This window comes from Desmodus rotundus, chromosome 2 (assembly GCF_022682495.2).
Source record: "Desmodus rotundus isolate HL8 chromosome 2, HLdesRot8A.1, whole genome shotgun sequence".
NCBI classification, from domain to species: domain Eukaryota; kingdom Metazoa; phylum Chordata; class Mammalia; order Chiroptera; family Phyllostomidae; genus Desmodus; species Desmodus rotundus.
Window position 1 is genome coordinate 158,031,631 of NC_071388.1, and position 19,560 is coordinate 158,051,190.

The 19,560-nt window shown below is 44.1% G+C and overlaps 1 protein-coding gene across 12 annotated transcripts in view; it reads left to right on the forward strand.

Moving 5' to 3' along the window:
• The window catches only part of MYO3B (myosin IIIB), a 440,217-nt gene that overhangs the window by 268,619 nt on the left and 152,038 nt on the right, over positions 1-19,560 (forward strand). For 9 of the 12 annotated variants that reach the window (XM_045196330.2, XM_045196338.2, XM_045196327.3 and 6 more), the window contains 3 exons: positions 26-188; positions 1,454-1,534; positions 17,417-17,518. In XM_045196330.2, the coding sequence (XP_045052265.2) occupies positions 26-188; positions 1,454-1,534; positions 17,417-17,518 (346 nt within the window). The remainder of the gene's footprint in view (positions 1-25; positions 189-1,453; positions 1,535-17,416; positions 17,519-19,560) is intronic. The other 3 variants (XM_045196336.2, XM_045196332.2, XM_045196337.2) reach the window with 3 other exon arrangements.

Genomic DNA, 19,560 nt, shown 5'->3' on the forward strand with positions numbered 1-19,560 from the left:
TGGTAAAACTACTGTCTCGTTTCAGGTTTTTCTCAGATATTATCATGTCGAGCAGTTAAATTTGCTACTGCGAGAAGTCATAGGCAGAGTGGTTGTTCTGCAGGCATATGCCAAGGGGTGGCTTGCAGCCAGGAGATACAAGAGAGTCAGAGAGAAGAGGGAGAAGGGGGCCACTGCCATCCAGTCAGGTAAATGGTTCTGAATCTTGGCATTTCAGTAAGTACTGGGGGCCACTCACCTCTTACTTTTCTCATTGGTTTATTCTCTTCTTCCCTCCATCCCTTCCCTTTCTTTCTTGCTTCAGCACACACTTACTGAGTGCATACCGCAAGCCAGGTCCTTGCTAGGCGCTGGGCATATAGCAGTGAACAAGACAGCCATGGTCCCTGACCTCCAGATAACCAAACAAGCCATTACAAAACACTGACGAGTAGCAAGATAGAAGCAGCATGAAGTGGACAGATGTAAAGTCCAAACCACACAGACATGTGGCAGCTCCCAGATGAGTGACTTAATTTACACTGCAGGTCCATTACCAGGTTTTCAGCATCAGAATTTCTCATACCGCTCTCAGAAGGCTTTTCTAACGGAGACAAGGCTTGTAAACCAAGGGAACAAATCCCTGGGCTCTGTCACACGCCCAGCCCAGTCAGTGCCTCTTTGCACACATGTGTATGTCATTTGTGTTACAAACAGCATTTGGCTCCTGTGTTCTTGATGAGTGGTTGTGAAAGCCCCAGCCCATCTAGAACATAGCAGATGATCTCCTTTGTGCTCTGATAACGCGCTCTCAGAACATTCACTCTGGACGTGGTGCCCACTCTCAACAATAGGGAGAGCTAGGATGCTTGGGGAGAAAGACAGCCATGCCCCTGGTGGGGGGCTTAATGCCTCAGCTCACTAACGAAAGGGCTTAACACACCCCCGAGATTACCTTTCTCTTTCTCTTCTCTTCATCCATTTCCCTTCATCCTCACCAGAGGCAAGTGTTATGATGCTAATTATTCCCCTTGACTCTCCTCTTTATTTTTCTCTCCTCAACTTTCATGTTTATACCTTCCTTCCAATAAAAAATATGGAACAGGTCAAGCTGTTCTTTTCCACCCCCAAGTCCTGAAGACAGAGTTTCCTCTATGGAATAGGATGACAGGGAACCACCTCGCTTGGGATAGGGGCCCCTGGTCATTCATAAGTGGAGTCCAGAGAGTTCTGGAAACTCACTGCCTGAATGAAAGTAACTCCTCCTCAGAAGTATCTTAGTACTCTCTTATTTGAGAGTACAGTGAGGTCCCTTTTCCCCATCAGTGCTCACATATCTCTGCTTATTTTGTTCAGTGAGAAAGCAGGAGGGAGGAGGAGAGGGGTAATAGATTGGAGGGAAAACAGCTTATATCAATTCTCTGGCACATTCTTAAATTAATGTCATTCCTAGCACATGGTTTTATATTTTTAGCCTGGAGAGGATATGATGCTCGGAGGAAATTTAAGAAAATAAGCAACAGAAGGAGTGAGTTTGCTGTTCATATTCAAGCAGGTAATTAAAACATCATTTTTCTAGCATCCACTTGGAAATATTCAGTGATTAAGTTCATATGAGTTTAGAAAAGCTGAAAGGTTAATAATTCAGGAGCACTGGATTATTAGGAGTCAAGAATTCTAGTGGGGAGTTTTTGTGCTGTTTCTGACACACCCGTGTGTGATAATGACGAGAATAACCCTTGGTGAGCATTTACTCTGTGCCATACTTGGCTAAGAATGTTCTCAGTAGATAGTCTTATACTCCCAGTTTTATAGAAGGGGGAACTGAGGCACAGAGGAGTGAAATAACTTGTACATAATCACGCGGCTAGTCAGTGGCAGAGTGAGCACTGGAGCACAGGCTGTTTGGATAGAGTTCACGTCATATACCTGCCAACTGAACAAATCCCTTTCCATCGTGGAGTTGCATGGCCCTCATCTGTGAAATGAAAGCACTAGCTAAAAAGGTCTGGAAGGTGCCTTCCAACCTTGGAATTCTCTGACTACAGGCTGGATCTGTGCTCAGCATCACAAAGATAGGAATGGCTTAGGGACTTCCCCAGCAAACTGGGTTTCCTCCACCCAGGCCATGTGTGGCTAAAGTGGTCCTCTGGACTCCATAGGGTGAGCATAAGTTGACTTTTGTGGCTCAGCTTGGCCTTGGCTCCCTGATCACTGTGAGCTCTAGTTCTTGGCTCATTAGTCCCCTCCTTGGCTCCCAGGTCACTCTGCCTTTCTGCAAGTGGCAGTATCCACAGTGACTACCAGGCTGGGCTCCCTCTGTCATTTGAAGCTGTGCATGCCTAATTGAGGAGCTGGAGAAAACAGGCCCCACCATGCCAGGAGCTCCAAGAGCTCAACACATTGGAGACAGAATGAGAACGTGCCCAGTGCAGTGGACTCAGCAGCAGGGAGAGGGGCGGTTTTCAGATAATGCCACAACTGAAGCAGACCTTTAAATCAAATAGCCCACAACCTTTGCAAGGAGGTCCCTGCCTTGAGCTCCAGGGATACTCCTCAGAACCTTCTGAGACCACTGTAGAAGCCTGCCATCTTCATTCAAAACCAAAAGTACTTGGGAGGAATGGTTGTCATTTAAATGTGAATGTGACCCTGACCGGGTGTCTCACTTGGTTGGAGAGTCATCCTGTAAACCGAAAGGTCATAGGTTCCATTCCCTGTCAGGGCACATGCCTCGGTTCCAGGTTCAGTCCCCAGTTGGGGTGTGTAGGGGAGGAAATTGATCTATGTTTCTCTCCCTCTCTGCTTCTCTCCCTCCCTCTCTTCTTTTCTCCCTCCCTTTCCCACTGTCTAAAATCAATAAGCATGTCCTCATGTGAGAATTTAAAAAATAAAATAAAATTAATTCAAATGTGGCCCTGGCCTAGGTTGCAGGTTCGATCCCCCATCAGGGCACATACAAGAATCAACCAATGAGTGCATCAATAAGTGGAACAACAAATCTCTTCCTTATTCCTTTTCTCTCTCTCTCTAAAAATAAATAAACAAATATTTAAAATAAATAAATATATGCAAATGTGTAACTTTTATCAGCACCCCCTAGGAATTCTAAGCTCTGCAACTTCAAAGAGTCAGGAGGAGGGATGCAATTCTAGGTGCATCTTAAGAAAGACAACTCAGTGCATTTGCTCCATACTTTCCCACTTCCCACCATACACACACACACACACACACACACACGGTTCCCCTTAAGAGAGGATACTGGGTTGATTTCTGATCTTGCTGTTTGGCCCAAAGCCCAACATATGTTTTAAAATATAAACTTTGAGCTTACATATTGTTGATCCATTGAATCCAGTGTGTAGGATAATAAATCAAATATTCCCTCTCTGAAAATGATGTTTGGAGGGCTCCCTGTGGTGGCAGGAGAATGGCACCAGGTGTTAGACTGGTGGAGTCACACTGGACTTCAGTTCAGCAACCTTGGGTGCTGTCCCACAAAGTGAATGGTCACAGGTTCGATTCCCCATTGAAACTGGAAAAGACACAGGAGCTCATGGTGCCTGTCACTTGCCAAACCCAATGAGCAGAGACAGAGACAGGGTGCTTTATTTAATGGCCAGCGATCTGAGAAGGCTGTGGGTTCGCACCCTAAAACAAACCATCTTACATTTTCTTTCCAGGCCAACATTTTTATAACAGGGAACAACAAGGTGCAGTGATGGGTTTTGAAATTCAGGGAGAATTAGGTGAAAGAGACTGCAGCATTCTTGTCCTGGACAGTTAGCTGTTCCCGGGATGGTGGTCCTCTGTCTATCCCTGGAACACAATGGCCCAGATGCCTCCACTTGTCCCCAGGTAGTGGTCTTTAGCAGCACCCCAGGAGGTCAGCTGGTTCTCCCAGGAGCCAGGATGGGCCGTATGTGTAGTTTCTGAAACAAAAGCTTTAACATATGCCTTACTTACTAGGCTTATAACTATTTACCTTAAACTAAAATTTTCCCACTCATGAGTCCCCTATCACCATCAGGGCACCTGCCTAGGTTGTGAGCTCCATCATCTGTCGGGGCACGTGCAAGAGGTGGCCGATCAATATTTCTCTGTCACATTGATTTTCTCTCCTTCCGTTTCTCCCTCCCTTCCCCTCTCTCTAAAGATAAATAAATAAAATCTTTTTAAGAAGTCAGGTCATCTTTGTCATCATGATATCAGGACAGTGATGATCACATTATTTCTCTGCAATACCTGTAGGAGAGGTACCATGGAAGGGTAATTTTGTTTTATGGAACCAGAGAGAACACATTTCTTTAAGGGGCTTCCTTCCTTCCTTTCTTTTTTTTAGCTTTGCAAACATTCCCCTCCTTAACCTGGCAGCCAGTGTTCCCACTTATCAAGTGGCTTTGGGAATCTCCATGAATGTGGTCTGCAGGGGCCTGAGCAGGCATGAAGACTTAAGGATGGCATTAATGCCACCTCTCCCTCTTGGAAGTAGAGTGTGGCAGCCGAGCAAAAACAAGCCGAGTCCTTTTGCCTTTCAGCCAACAACATGAACAGGAATTAAGATGCTGGTTTAGTGTTAGCGGACGAGATAAATGGACGGAGTGACATTTGTCACTTTATGGGCACTGTACTTTTACTTGAGAATGGTTTCTTTATCTTCAGATTCGAAGCATGGTTGTATTTATCTAGAGAGAGAAACAATTATTCCAACTTCTCTGCTTTGGAGTGTGTTTTCCCCAAACACAACCCTCTTGTTAAAAGCTCTTCCTGCAACTAGGATGTTTCCAAGTAAAACAAGCCCCGGACCTAGTGGTTCTCTCATGTCTGAAGCCCACGGAACGTGGCGTGGAGATGTTATCGCAGCACAGCCTTTTCTGGTTGTTTTCTGGTTGTCATTCTCTAATTCGTTGTTATTATTATTGAAATTTTTATTTATTGATTTTAGAAAGAGAGAAGAAAGGAGAGAGAGAAACATTGATTTGTTGTTCCACTTATTGATGCATTCATTGGTTGATTCTTGTATGCGCCCTGACTGGGGATCGAACTTGCAACCTTGACATATCTGGACAATGCTCTAATCAACTGAGCTACCTGGCCAGGGCTAATTTATTATTTTTTCAACAAATCATTTTATTTGAAGTTTAGATGCCATGGAATGCGTTTGTTTATATTGCAAGTTCTGGCCCGTGGTCTTTTTTAGTGGTGTTGCTAAGATATGCTATGGACCTATAAAAGCAGCCCTTGAAATTTAGGAAGCATTTGGCCTACATGTTACTACAGAGCATATTGAAATTTGTTTTCCTTTCATCTCCTTCCCAATAAAAGCAGCCGCATGGCTTATCCCTTTAGCTTCCTCAGAACTTCCTTTCAGAATTCCCGATCTATTAGGGCACATTCACATACCAGAAACAAGATGCCTTTTCATGCTGTCAACCTTTTTCATCTGAAATGTAAATTAATTCTTGCTGGGATGCCTTGACAGAGATCAAAGTCGGGGTATTAACCTTCCTGGGCTTTCTCCGGGTATCCATCCCCAGGACCAGGCTGCCACTGAGAGTAGGCCGGTTTCCCTGCTATGGGGCCCTCTTCCAGGCAGCCCTTGGTCTAGGAGCCACTATTTCAAAGACTCAGAGTCCTTTTGTAAATGACCTCATTACCACTTTAAACTAGGTGAGAAGTGATCTGCCTGGCTAGTGCTGAGTGTGTGTGCATGTGTGGAGGGAGAGAGAGAGAAACACGCGCGCGCGCACACACACACACACACACTGCTGCTGCTGCTGCTGCTGCTGCTCCTATTAATTGTGGGCCCTTCACTCGGATTCCTGGAGCTTGTTTAAGTGGTTGTGACAGCGAGTGATCTTGGTGTGATAGAGGGAGGGAGGGACAGGGCTCCAGATTGGAAAGCTCTCCCCTAGCTCAGTGGGTCATTTCTTGCCTGTCAGTCTTTGAGGTAGGCCGCATTTGCATTTTCAAAATAAACAGATGCCTTTCAAATACATGAGCCGGTGGTCTAGAGATCTCTGCGGGCCCAAACAGTTCACCAGCCAGTGATCAAATGCTAGAAGAGAAAACAAATGGAAAAAAATACTCTAGGTACATGCACATACATTTCCTATGTGTATGATATCGTGCCTACAGTACAGGGCCTTTGTGAAAGGCGGGGATCTCGGGAGGGAGAACAGAGGGTCCCAAGCAAAAGTATAGTTTATCTGTTTCCTTGGTGGCAGGGTTGGGGGGATACAGCAGTGGTGGGAGGAGGCAGGGTGGCAACTTTGGGAACCGTCTTGGTGAGAAGTGGTATGTTGTGTTGTAGTTTTATTATTGGTTAATGCTGATCATAGACTTTTGCCATAAGAAAACATTTCCTTTTAAATACCAAAGAATTAAAAACATACACTTTTAAATCAGAAAAATAAGATTGCACATGTTAATGTTCTGATAGATGGGATATTCTAAGTAAAAACTAAGTTATATATTATTTCATTAGTTTCAGAAAGTGAAAATGACTAGGTTCATTCAACTAAAAATGCATACATTCCTCAGTAAATACTATCAAAACAAAAAACCTACAGGGAATTTTTAAAAGAGCTACAATGTCTCATTCTTTAAGTGTTTGAAAGCACTGGCTTTAACATTGCCCTTCGAATTCAAGATTCATTCTTTAAAGGAGGGCAAAGTGGTGGACCTTCCTGTCTCAGAGGGGAAATGCCTAGAGTAGGTGATAGTGAAGCCCTGGGGCAGGGGTGTCAAACTCATTTTCACCAGGGGCCACATCAGCCCCGAGGTTGCCTTCAAAAGGCTGAATGTAGAGCTCCTTGCCCCTAGTTAAGGAGTAGTTACATTTATACAGTCCTAAAGTTACATTCGGCCCTTTGAAGGCAACCTTGAGGCTGATGTGGCCCCCAGTGTAAATGAGTTTGACACCCCTGCCCTAGGGGGTGTCCAACCTTTTGGTGTCTCTGGTCCACATCGGAAGAAGAAGAGTTGTCTTAGGTCACACATTAAACACAGAAACACTAACAAAAACTAATGAGCAAAAAAAGATTTTAAGTAAATTTACAGGTTTTTGTTGGGCCACATTCACAGCCCTCCTGGGCTACACACGGCCCGCAGGCCGAGGGTCAAACTCCCCTGATATCTCCATGGAGGAGCCTCTTCCATCCCCCTCCTCTTCCTCTCTGCCGGGAACGTATGTTTGAGCTATGGTCTTTCCTATAAGCCACCCTTCTGTCTCTGCTGGATTCTCTGACCTGGACCTTGAGAACCGAAAGCGCTGAGCCTCCTGGAGGACTATCAGTCCTGCACAGGTCTGCACGGGAGCCATCACCGGTCCCTGTGCCGTTCACTTGGATTATATTAATGCAGGTTCACTCAGCTTTGATTAATGCAGATTTAGTCCAAACCCATACTAACCTAATAATACCCTAATAACAATACTAATCACTGAGAAACAATCAGTAGAACATCAAGGAGAGAATTGGCGGATAACGAACCTGAGTCCCAGAGCCTCAGTGTGCAGGTCCAGGAGACAGCCCGATGGGCAAGAGAACTGTCAGCATCTTGCAAGGAAGAATCTCCAGAGCCAGGTGGGCAACAGGACAGACAAAGCCCTCAGTCCAGCAGGGCAGAGCCTCCTGCAGTCAGTGCAAAGGGAGATCAGCGTGGTGTGGGGCAGCACTCTGGTGTGTGGAGCTTGACTGTCTCAGCAGTAGTATGAAGCCTGCCTGAGTTATACCTTGAAAGTGGTGGACTCCAACCTTCTGGGTCTTTTGATAAGTGTCTTGGCATCCCTGATGGCAAGTGGGGACTTTCCCCAGGAGCTTATCTGTGGGTGGTCCCGCTCTGCAGACGTGGCTGTTCTGATCATGTGTGCAGGCGTCTTGGGTATGTCTCCTTGCCAGATGTGTCCAGCATGACTTAGCTGGTTTTGGTCTTGAACCAAAGTGTTATGGCTGACTGGCAGCCACCTCAGTTGACATGAGCAACACCATTTTGTTTTATATATTTTGTTCTATCTTGACCAGACCAATGCCATTTTATTGGTCCTGTTCTCCATACTCTCTTTCCACCCCCAAGGAACAGGAAGAGCCTATTGGTTTACAGCACATTTTCACCAGATTGCTTCAGTGCTGTGGACATTGTTGTTTCCTCTTTCTCTCTGTCCTCTGATCAACGGCCTACTTTTCCCGCAACTTGGCTCTTCCAGCAGCACAGATATTGTCAGAAGACAACAAATTCACTAGAAAACAATTGCCATTTCTCATTCTGATGCTCTGTGGGGAAAGTGCATTTCACAGGGTCAGCCATGACCAAGCCAAGGCCTCTGCCAGGGCTGAGGGATCATCTTCCATGAGCCCGTGAACAGGCATCTTAAACTGGCTGCAGCTGGAACCACTGGACGTCTCAGGTGACGCCAGCTGACAGGAGTTGCTTTAAATGCTCGTTCCAGAGGAGAAAGTAAGCATTGTGTCCGGACAGGCTCTAGCACACTGGGACACAATTTCCTATAGCAGCTTAGAGGTGACTTAACTTCTTTTAGAAGCCTGGCCTTCCAGCATGACGGAATGAAATGTTTAGTATTTAAAACTGCCTGAACTTTCAAAGCTCTTTCCATGTAAGGCCTCCTTCTAGCCTTCTCTAACTTTCAAGGCTGGTTTCATTAGCATTGTTTGTGGGTTAGCGATGACTAACTAGGTGGTTGCAGCAATTTCCTAGAACCACGTTTCTAGAAATATCCCGAGATACGCAGGGCAACTGTATTTTAAATTAGAAAATTTCTTTCTTTCATTCCCTTATTCAGCTACTATTTGTTAAGCACCTACTTTATGCTGGGGCTACCACGATGAACAGCGGGATTTAATTTGAGATTTTAAATTTTCCATCTCCAGTACAGAGGGCTGTAACATGTGCTCTTCCTCAAAGCGATACTGTTGGTATAAATCAGGTACTGTATATTGTGTCAGCGCCCATTGGAAGGAAGTTCTATAAAACTCCAGTGTAAAACAAGGAGTCAAATCATTATAAAATACAGCTGAGGATACACATTGAAATGACCCATGCTTCCCAAAGATAAAAATGATTGTGGTAGGTATTTTTCATTCTGCCAAAGCTGTGCATAAGCAGATTGTTAATCACAAACCGAACAGTAGAGAGAGGTCAAGGGAATGCGCCGTGGAGAGAAAAGGTCCACATTGAACAGGAAAGCAAGCATGCCCTCTCTCAGGCCCACTCTCTCTTCTCTCTGCGTCTCCGTTTGTCTTTCTACCTCTACCCCACTGTTTCTCTACTCACTCCATTTCTCTGTCTTCGAAAGGTTCCTGGCCATTTCACACAAAATCTTAATTTCTCAAAATATGAGAGAAGACAAGTTCCAAACTTCTCTTGGTCATCAGGCAGAAGCCAGCTGCATGCCTTTTTCTTGTGGTTCAGGCCATAGCCACCTAAGACTGCAGACAGAGCCAGGGAGAAGATTTAACTGGTGCATCCGGGTTTGGGGCGAGTTGTGAACTGCATGCTGGCTCCACTGTCTTCTAAACGTCGTTTAACAGAAAACAGAGTGCCCTTCAGGCTTGCGCAAGGGTCTGGTTCAGCCCACTCGCACCCTGTCTGGGTTTCGGTAACTCTAAAGAGCTGTGGCTCGTTTCCGACAGCAATAAGCTTAACGTTTTGGAGGAAGAAAATGTTGGGGCAGGGTTGGGGAGGCAAGCATTGTGATTTCCTTTGGGAAACATACTTTGTCTGCGAGTAGGATCAGCACCTACAGAGAACCCCCAAAGTGTGGCTTAGAGGAAGTAGCCTATAGCAGAGCGAAGGCCTGGCCTGTGGCTTCAAGGTTTGTGCCCACAAGTAGGCTCTGCCAAACCTTGGTTGGGCACAAACCAACGGATTCTTGCCGTGAAATAACTTGGAAGGCAGAGGAGTATCTTTTGCTCTGAAATCAAATTATTGCCTGTGCTAGAAGTACACACCCAGACGTCAGGGTGCACACGGGGAAGTTGCACAGACATCATGGGCTTGAGGTCTGCTGATGCCGGATGTCCTATTGATGCGGCACAGAAATGTGCTTAAGGTGTCGGAACCAGCAGGCCTCAAGATTCAAATTTCAGAGCCTCTTCAATTGGAATCAATTTCCCCTTATAGACCTCATGTGGAGTTCCAAGATCTGACTGTAAAGAGGTGGTATCTGAAATGCCATCTTTACCACCTCAACACTGAATGGGGCAACACTATCATAATCAACAACATAATCAAGTTGCCATTACTTTTCAAGATTTTTAAAAATATAGAATCATAAGTGTGGTATTTTGTAACCTTTATTAGTTATTTATCCACATAGCAAAGAAACAGTTACAGAAAAAATTAATTTTGCTTCAGCAAGATAATCAGATTTTTTTTTCCCTCAAAGTCTCCTGTGTATAGAAAGGCAGGTTTGTTTTCTGCCTTAACAGATGAAACTGAAGCAAAGGAAGTTTAAATAACTTGTCTCCCCTTGTGTGTTATGTGAGTTCAAGAATTGCTATCAGGGCCTTCATCTGAGTCTTCCCTGGTGCTTTTCTCGGCAGGCCGTGCTCTGCCATCGGTTTCCATCGTGGAGATGGCATGTGGGCAGAGGGCACCAGTCAGAGCACTGGGAAGTGTTTTGTATACCATCCTCAGCATGTGGACTTTGCAGTCAAACGATTGACTTTAAATCCTGGCTATGCCACCACTTGTCAGATGGTTTAGGGAAAATTACTTAACTTCTGAGCATATTTCCTCAACTGCAAAATGGGGCTCTTGAAAGCCTAATTCTCAGGACTATGGTGAAGATGATAGCAGGAGAGGTATGCAAAGCATTCTGAACAGTACCCACAGAGAGTAGATATTAGCTAAATGTTAGCTCCTTCTTGTACTCCCTTTCTAAATATGTACTTCACGGGGGGGGGGGGGGAAGAAGTCAGTCCTCTAGAGTGAGCATAATAATGTTATAACTTCAAAACAATGAAACCATTTCCCGCATTTTCAGAGAAAAAAGTAGAACCTGCCAAATCTCAAATACAGTTACAATAAAACCTTTATAAAAGAGAATTTTCCAAATCTTAACTTATGTCTTGCTTATAGGACAGGGAAAAAGTCACATACAGTAATAACATGTAAAAGATTTCAGGTAGTTTAGTTTTTGTAAAGAGCTCTGTTCCATCATGCTGAGAATTTGATTCGCTTGTGCAGATAAATCTTTCAGTGACTTCAAAATCATTAAGACTTAGGTAGTGTGCTACTGACATCATTTCTTTACTCATGTGTTTGAGGCCCTTCTGTAACTTGTTCTGTAAAATAGCAAGTCCTCTCCTCACCCCTTCCACGAAGTCAGAACTTCTAAAATCCAGGAATTAAATATCACCCAAATTTGCCGCCTGCTAATGTGGAAAGAAAGTCGCCTTTCAGATGTCTGAAGAATTGGAAGATCTTGGTGTGCCTATCACATTTAACCCACAGTGACGGGTGATTGGCAGCATGACAGCTGAGAGACAGCCATTTGGCCACCAGTTCAAACCCCAACATGGAGAGCCATAGCAGGATCACGGCTTGATTTGCTGTGGCCATGAAGTCTGAATCGCCAAGCACAGAGGCAGAGGCAAAGGTGACAGCTGGTAGCCATTCTCCTCAATAAAGTTGTGACGGTTGAGATGTATAAGCAACCAGATCCTGCTAATTTCATAGACTTTGAGCCAAGTGCTTAGTGTCAAAACCAGCTACGGTCAATGATGCAAATAGCTGTGAAGGGTCCCTCGTCAGCAACAAGGCTCTCTCCACCAGACTCTGTCCTGCTAGCAGGTTAGAAGCAGTTGGATCCTGCTTCCCAGCATCAATCCAGTTTGAGAAGCAAGAGACTTTATCGTTTTATTTCTTTACAAGTCGAATTTATAGAGATATAGTTTACATATAGTAAAACTGAAACATATCGATAAAATCGGATGAACACATACAATTAGGTAACCCCCTCTGCAATCAAGAAAAAGAACATTTCTGAAAAGTTCTCTCATGCCCCCTTTTTTTGAGAAAATATTTTATATTGTTTTCCAGGTACTTATTATATATTTTATATTTTTATATATCTTTATACTCCGCAATAATGTGGTATCATTTAGACATCTATGCCTCTTTATGCTTTATGGCAAAATGACAATAACAGCACTTTATAGTTTTTCGTTGCATTGTTTATGTAGGAGATTTTTATCTCCCAGATCTTATCTAATGTTCCTAAGAGCTCCGGCCTAGTAATAATAGTGGCAGTCATTCTCCCAATGTAAGAGAGGTGACATGTAGCCTGGTGGAGCAGCGCACTGCTCTGGAGTCAGACTGCCTAGGTAGGGTGCTTGGTTGGCTGGTTGATTTCCCAAAAATTAAATGATTCCAAAAGTTTATTTCTTTTTTTAATTCATATTTTCTATTACCATTTAGTCCCCTTATACCCGCTTTCTCCCAGCAATCACCACACTCTTGTCCGTGTCCATGAGTCCTTTGTCCTCTTCACTCAGTCCCTGCACCCCAAACCTCCCCTCACCCAGCTGTCATCGGCTCTCCATCTATGAGTCTGTCTCTATTTTCCTTGTTAGTTCAGTTTGTTCATTAGATTTCACATATGACTGAAATCATATGGTACTTATCTTTCTCTGACATCCCTCCTCCCCCACCCTCAGCTCCCGGTGACCATTAATAGGTTTGCTGTCCCTATAATTTTGCCTTTTCCAAAATGTCATATAAAAGGAGTCATAATATGTAGACTTTTCAGTCTGGCTTCTTTCACTTAGCATAGTACTTTGAAAATTAATCAGTGCTGTTGCATTTGTCAGTTTATTCTTTTTCACTGCAGAGCAGAATTCTAGTTATTGGATGTACCACTGTTTTGTTCATTTACCAGCTAAATGACATTTGTTTCCAGTTCTTGGTGATTATAAGTGAAGCTGCTATAAATATTCAGAACTTTATCTTTTTTGAAAAACTTATAGAGAAGTAACCAACTTTGTTTTATGGGAAACCAGAACTGTATGAACAAGTTACAGTTTATACAAAGCTCTCTCACTCACCTTATTCCTTATACCACAGTAATCTTGAGAACTAGGCTGGGAATCTTACCACATTTTATAGATGGAGGCTAAGAAACCTCCCTGCCACCCAGACTGCCCACCTCCTAAGCTTCTGTCTTTCCTCCAAAACACTTTCTGAACATCAAGCCTGTGCAGAACACTTTGCTAGATGCTTTGGGGGTATTCATAAAAACAACACAAAAATTTATTTTTTTCCTTAAAGGGGAACAGTCTGATATTCTACATCATGTGTTATCAGGGGAATGCAAATTAAAACCACGAGATACTATTATGACGCCTACTAGAATGGCCACAATCAGGAACTCTGACAACATCAAATGCTAGTGAAGATGTGAAGCAAGAGGAATTCTCGTCCACTGCTGGCAGAAATGCAAAATGGTAGAGCCATTTTGGAAGGCAGTGTGACAGTTTCTTGGAAAACTAAACATACTCTTACCGTATGATCCAGTAATTCTTGCTATTTACCCAGAGGAGTTGAAACTTCAGGCCACACAAAACCTTGCATGCAGATTTCTAAGGCAGCTTTATTCATAATTGCCAAAACTTAGAAGCAACAAAGATGTCCTTCAGTAGGGGAATGGGTCAATAAATTGTGGTAGGTCCAGACAATGGAATAGTATTCTGTGGAAAAAGGAAATGAACTGTTAGGCCATGAAAAGACACGAAGGAACCTTAAATGCGTATTACTAAGTGAAAGAAGCCAATCTGTGAAGGCTACACACTGTGTGATTCCAACTCTATGACATTCTGGAAAAGTCAAAACTTTGGAGACAGTGAAAAGATCAGTGGTTGCCAGGGGTTAGAAGGGAGGGAAAGATGAATACGTGAAACACAGAGAATTTGGGGAGCAGTTGAAATACTCTGTATGATACCATAATGATGGATAAATGCCACTACACATTTGTGCAAATCCATAGAATGTACAACACTAAAAGTGAATTCTTATGTAAATTATGGACTTTGGGTAACTACAATGTGCCAGTGTAGGGTCATCATTGTAACCAGGGTACCACTCTGGTAGGGGATGTTGATAAGGGTGGATGGAGGCTGTGCATATGTGGGGGCAGTGGGTACATGGGAAATCTCTGTACCTTCCCCTCAGTTTTTGTTTGGAACCTAAACCTACTCTTAAAAAGTAAAGCCTTTAAAAAGGTGATGCGGGGGGGGCGGTCTCAAATGGAACCAGGACCAACACACCTGCCAGAGCCTTGAAAGGAGTGCTAAGCCACGGTCAACTAACACAGCCACGAGAAGCAAGTGATCTCTGAAGCTACCCCACCCCCCACCCAATCTGTTTTAGAAGCAGGCAGGGCATAAATTATAAGAAATAAATCCAACGGAGGCTGATGGGAGGCAGAAGAGAAGAGAGCGACTGTCCCTAGATGTATGAAGGGAAGGGGAATTCCCCAGACAGTGCTGCTCCAGGTCAGGCCAGACACTGATTTCTAGGATAAGGGTAAACCTCCCTCCTTAGCTTCCAAGTTAGAGAAAGCAATTACCAGGCAAGAGTTTCTTTGAACTTAGAGTTTGGCTGGAATAACAACTGGAGTTAAGTACTAGAGAATCAAAGTGGAAAATGCTTTCATAGGCCTAAAATTACCAGATTTGTTTTGTGTGGAGGCTAGAGTTTCTGATGCAGCTGCAGGGGGAAATATGTCAATGAGTTTCTATCCTTTAAGAAAAAATTTAGTTTTTGATGCTGCTCTGGCCGGTTGGACCTCCCACAAGTTGGCCTCTTTATGTTCTGCTAAGATGGCTGCTGACCAGCTGTCACTCCAGCCAGAAACCACACTGGCCCCTTGTGCAATCCACCAGCAGCAGTTAGGAAAGGAAGGCTGGGCTCTTGTGCCTCATCTGTATGCGCCTTCTTTGCCAGGTCCAGTGGGCACCCTTTGCCAGGTCCATTATGAGGGCAGGAAAGCTTACCCAGCCTAGATCCCTGACCAGGACACCTCCCCAGACGGTCTCCCTGCTGGAAACAATGCCTGGGTCTGTCCTCTGATGGGTCTCAAACGCCAGGCCAGGCCAGGCAGGGCCCCCTCCGGCAGCAGCTGATCTGTGGGGCCCTTAGAAGTCCAGGCATGTGGAAGAAATAAAGTCTGAATTTTTACTTTCATTTATACAGGAAAAAATGAAAGAGTAGGGGTTAATGTTTTTTAAATGTTTAAACAAATGGGGCTGCATCATGTGGCATTGAGGAATTCAGGTTTTAGGGCAAAACTGCTTGGGTTCAAGCCCTGGCTCTGCCATCCTCCAGCTGTGTGTAAGACCTGGGCAAGTCACTGAACCTCCCTGAGTCTTCGCTTCCTCAGTTATAAAATGGGACTAATAGCGGTATCTACCTTTTAGGGCTGCTCTGAGGGTGGAGTGAGTTGATTTTTGTAAAGGGCTTAGGAAAAAGCCTGGAACCTAGTAATTCATACATTTGTGTTTGTTAAATAAAAATAATGGATATTTCCCTTGCTCCTGATCCTAATGAATTCTTCTCTTCCCCCCATCCTCCGCCGCCCTACCCCTCCACCAAATCAAGCCAAATGTATATTCCAGATCTTTCTCTTCTATTTCAGTCCTTATTGTGTGTTACCTCCCCCTCCTCATATTAGTTCCCTGTGGCTATCATAACAAACTACCCTTAACTTTGTAGCTTAAAACAACAGGAATTCATTCCCTCACAGTTCAGGAGGCTAGAATTCCAAAATCAGGTGTCAGTGATGTTGATTTTCGCTAGAGGCTCTGAGAGAATTCTTTCCATAACGCGCTCCTGGCTTCTGGTGGTTCACTGCAATGCGTGCCACTCCTCGGCTTTTCAACCGACTGCTGCACTCTCGGCTTCCTTTGTCGCAGACAATCTCCCTGTGTCTCTCTGTGTCTTCACATGGACTTCTTATAAAAACACTAATCCTTGGATTTAAGACCCATCTTAATCCAGTATGATTTCATCTTAAACTAATTACATCTGCAAAGACCCACTAAGGTCACTTTCTGAGGTTCCAGATAGACCTGAATTTTGAAGGAACACTAGTCTACCCAGTTCACCACCTGAAAAGTTTCAGGGTGCTTTCACATCTGTTAGCTCTTTTTATTCTCACTTTCTGTGTTAGAATGCAAGCTCCATGAGGGTAGGTAGGGGCCATGCCTCTTTAAGAGTAATCTGAAGCAGCTGGCATTACTTAACATGGGAATGTTCCCTGGATCACCTTAAAGGAATGGAAAGACATGGTGTCACCAGGCTAGGTGTGCAAAGGTGATGCCAAAATTAGGAGAGTCACCCAGAAGGAGGAGGAGGGGCAGGATGAAAAAAATCTCATTTGAAGAAATAAAGGAGAGAGTTCAGAGATCCCAAGTATTCTGATATGGTATCTCTAGAAGTAGCAATAGCTAGAGTCAGGAGGAAGGTACAGGACGAGGGAGAGAAAGATCTCGATCTCAGGTCAGGGAGAAAGGAGATGGGACAGAGTTCAAGTTGACCTCCTTAGGGCAGATCCTGAAGACCTCCTCTGTGGGAAGGTCTTCACTGGGGCCCTGCTGCCAGTATGCTTTCTTCTAAAGCCAACAGATCCAATTGCAAAGAACCTTCCCTCTCTAGGTAGATACCCAAGGTAGTCTGAGATGTTGGAACATCTTCATCCCACTTGACCTTGAGGGCCATGGAGAATGGAAGAAGAGATATAGCAGCTGGGGTAAACCCTTCTTCATTTCCCACTCAAACATCAGGTGTTTTGGTAGAGAAATATTTAGGTGTTCTCGATGTGAACTAAGCTTACTAGATAATGAAAAGCTGCAATGTGATATTCCTCAACTGAGTATCGTGTATGGCCTGTCTTTTCTGTGACAGCACAAATGTTCGCCAACCTGCAATGGTCTGTGAACAGGGCTGCAGGAGGAAGGGGAGGGGAAAGGTGTACTAAGAGGCAGAGATGTGGAGGGAAGGAGGAGACCTTGCTCCTTTTACTTCCCTGGTGGTAGCAACTGAAGAGGCAATGGGAAAGCCATCCAGCTGTCGAACTCATGGTTCACTCATGACCTCTGTTTGTCTCCCAGCTCCCTACCTGACTAACGGGATCAATGACACAGAGAGGTTCCCAAATTACTCAGTATCACCAAGCTAGGAGGGAGTCCAGCCAGGACAGTTATTAATCCTCTTGTCCCTACCATTATGCCCTTTCCAACCACACTGTACTCAGTCTTAAAAGTAAGCACCAAATCTGTTGAGACTCATTGTCCTAGAGCCTCAAACCATAAGACAGAAAGATGTGGGTTCCCAGGCCAGGTTGTGTCGCCCAGATTGGTATTTCATGTACGTGTGGGAGCACAGCGTTGAGGAGTTGCTCCTTTGTTTCATTCCACAGGGCAACCTTCAGACCAAAGCAGTGATCCACAGCTTGTTGTCACAGGGGGCTGCAGGGAAAGTACCCAAGTTCAAGACTGCCGAGAGTCCAGTGACCACAAAGGTGAGGTCATTAGAAGTTTGGGATGGGTGTCCTATATTTGAGGACATTCCAGAGAAGGTTCCAGAACTGGAAATGATCACCTGATATGGACCTTCTGTCTGCCACTCTTTTTTCTATGGGAAATGGCTGGTTAAATTCAGAGGCAGCCTTGCAGGGGGCCCTGAAAGGTGATTTCATGGAAGGGGAGAGAGTAGGCAGAGGTAAGCTAGCTCCTCTGAAGCTTCTCCCTCTGCTCGCTTACCTGTTCACTGGGGACACTGGTCTCGTCGTGCCTCTCCTTACCGACTGCCTCCCTTCAACCTGCCCTTTCAGAACACACCCGACATGTTTCTATCTGATTTACCTTGAGATGTATGAAAGTTTAGCTTTTCAGGCTGACCTTTCGATGATCCTGACATTGTACATAGACACATAGACCTTAAACTGATCGAGAACATTCATGGGGTAGGGAGGAATACAGACAAGATACTAAAACTTGGGTATCTGGTCTAAGTCCTTCATTAATTAACACAATGTAAAATGAGAGAATTGGATGAAATCATTAGTTTTCAAACATTTAAAAAATATTGGGTTGGCCACAAAGTTCGTAGGAGGGCTCTAGTAGCGCTTAGTTTTCTTTCACTTCGTTCAAGACAATTTTGTTGGATTGTATTACAACAGCTGTCATATCAGCATGCATTTTAAAAATTATCAAAACTGGTAAATTTTTATATAGCCATTTTAATATTGAAGATGGAAGAAAATTTGCAACATTTTCAGCATATTATGTATGCCTCATTATTTCAAGAAAGGTAAAAACTCAACTGAAATGCGAAACGAAAAAACGATTTGTGCAGTGTGTGGAGACGGTGCTGTGACTGATCAAACGTGTCAAAAGTGGTTTGTGAAGTTTCATGCTGGAGATTTCTCGCTGGTCAACCTGACCACATAGTCAGGTAGACCAGTTGTAGTTGATGGTGATCAAGTCAAGACATTATCTGAGAACAGTCAGCGTTCGACCATGTAGGAGAGAGCCGACATACTCAAAATATCCAAATCAATAAAGTTATTGGTCAAAATGAAAAATGTGTCTTTTATTTTACAGAAAAAATTAAGTGGGCTTTTTGGCAAACCCAATAACTGGAATCTCCCCTTTTGGCAATTTGAAGGTCCCTGGACTTCTGCTTGAAGAAGCAGCTATGATTTATTAAATATGACCTTTGCTGCTAATGCTAGCATTGCAAGAAAAGTGAGGATGAATTGCTCTGGCTGGATTTTACAGCAACAACTTATCTGGCAGGCCCAGCATGAGGCTTCTGGGCACTTCCAGCTCCTTTGTAATCTGTCTCCGAGCCTATGTTTTAAGGAAATACAGAATGGGAGCTTTCCCAGGGGACAAGGAGGTTAGGAAGCAGGAGGAAAAAAGAAGGGGGAACCCAGGGAGCAGCAGCGTTTCCTGAAATTGAGGGGACTTGGCGTTTTGTAAAAACATTGAACCTGAATGTTTTCAGATGGGGTGGACATTGCAAACCCCACCACTCCCACGCATTTAGCCTGACACCACATACATTTACGTCACCTGGGCGGCCCCAAAGGCATGTGAGTTTGCAACACCTGCTATGTTGTTTTCTTTCTTTTCCTTTCTCTTGTGATAATCAAATGCTTGTTCATCTTACTTCAAAATAGTCCAGTAAAGAATTGGCTCAATCTTCCTTGGAAAATTGTTCTCTGTCTGGAGGAGCCTCCAGTCTGGTATTTTGTGAACATTTCTGCTATTTAAGTTCATCATTTAATTTTCCCAGCCATGTCACTCATCTAATTCCTCTAACCTGATCTTCTCAAGTTAGGATGAGTCACCGTGTTCGACTTTTCTGGTTTTTCCCATATCGCCATTTCTCCGGTCTCCTTGTCCAGCGATCTGCCAGGGGGATGCTGGGTGCCTCCAGCTGTCACCAGGACACACTTCAGAGTATTTGACAAGTTTGATAACCTCCTCAGTTTTTACTCATTTATTTTAACCTTTTTTTTAAAATTGAGGCACAATTGACACATAATATTATATT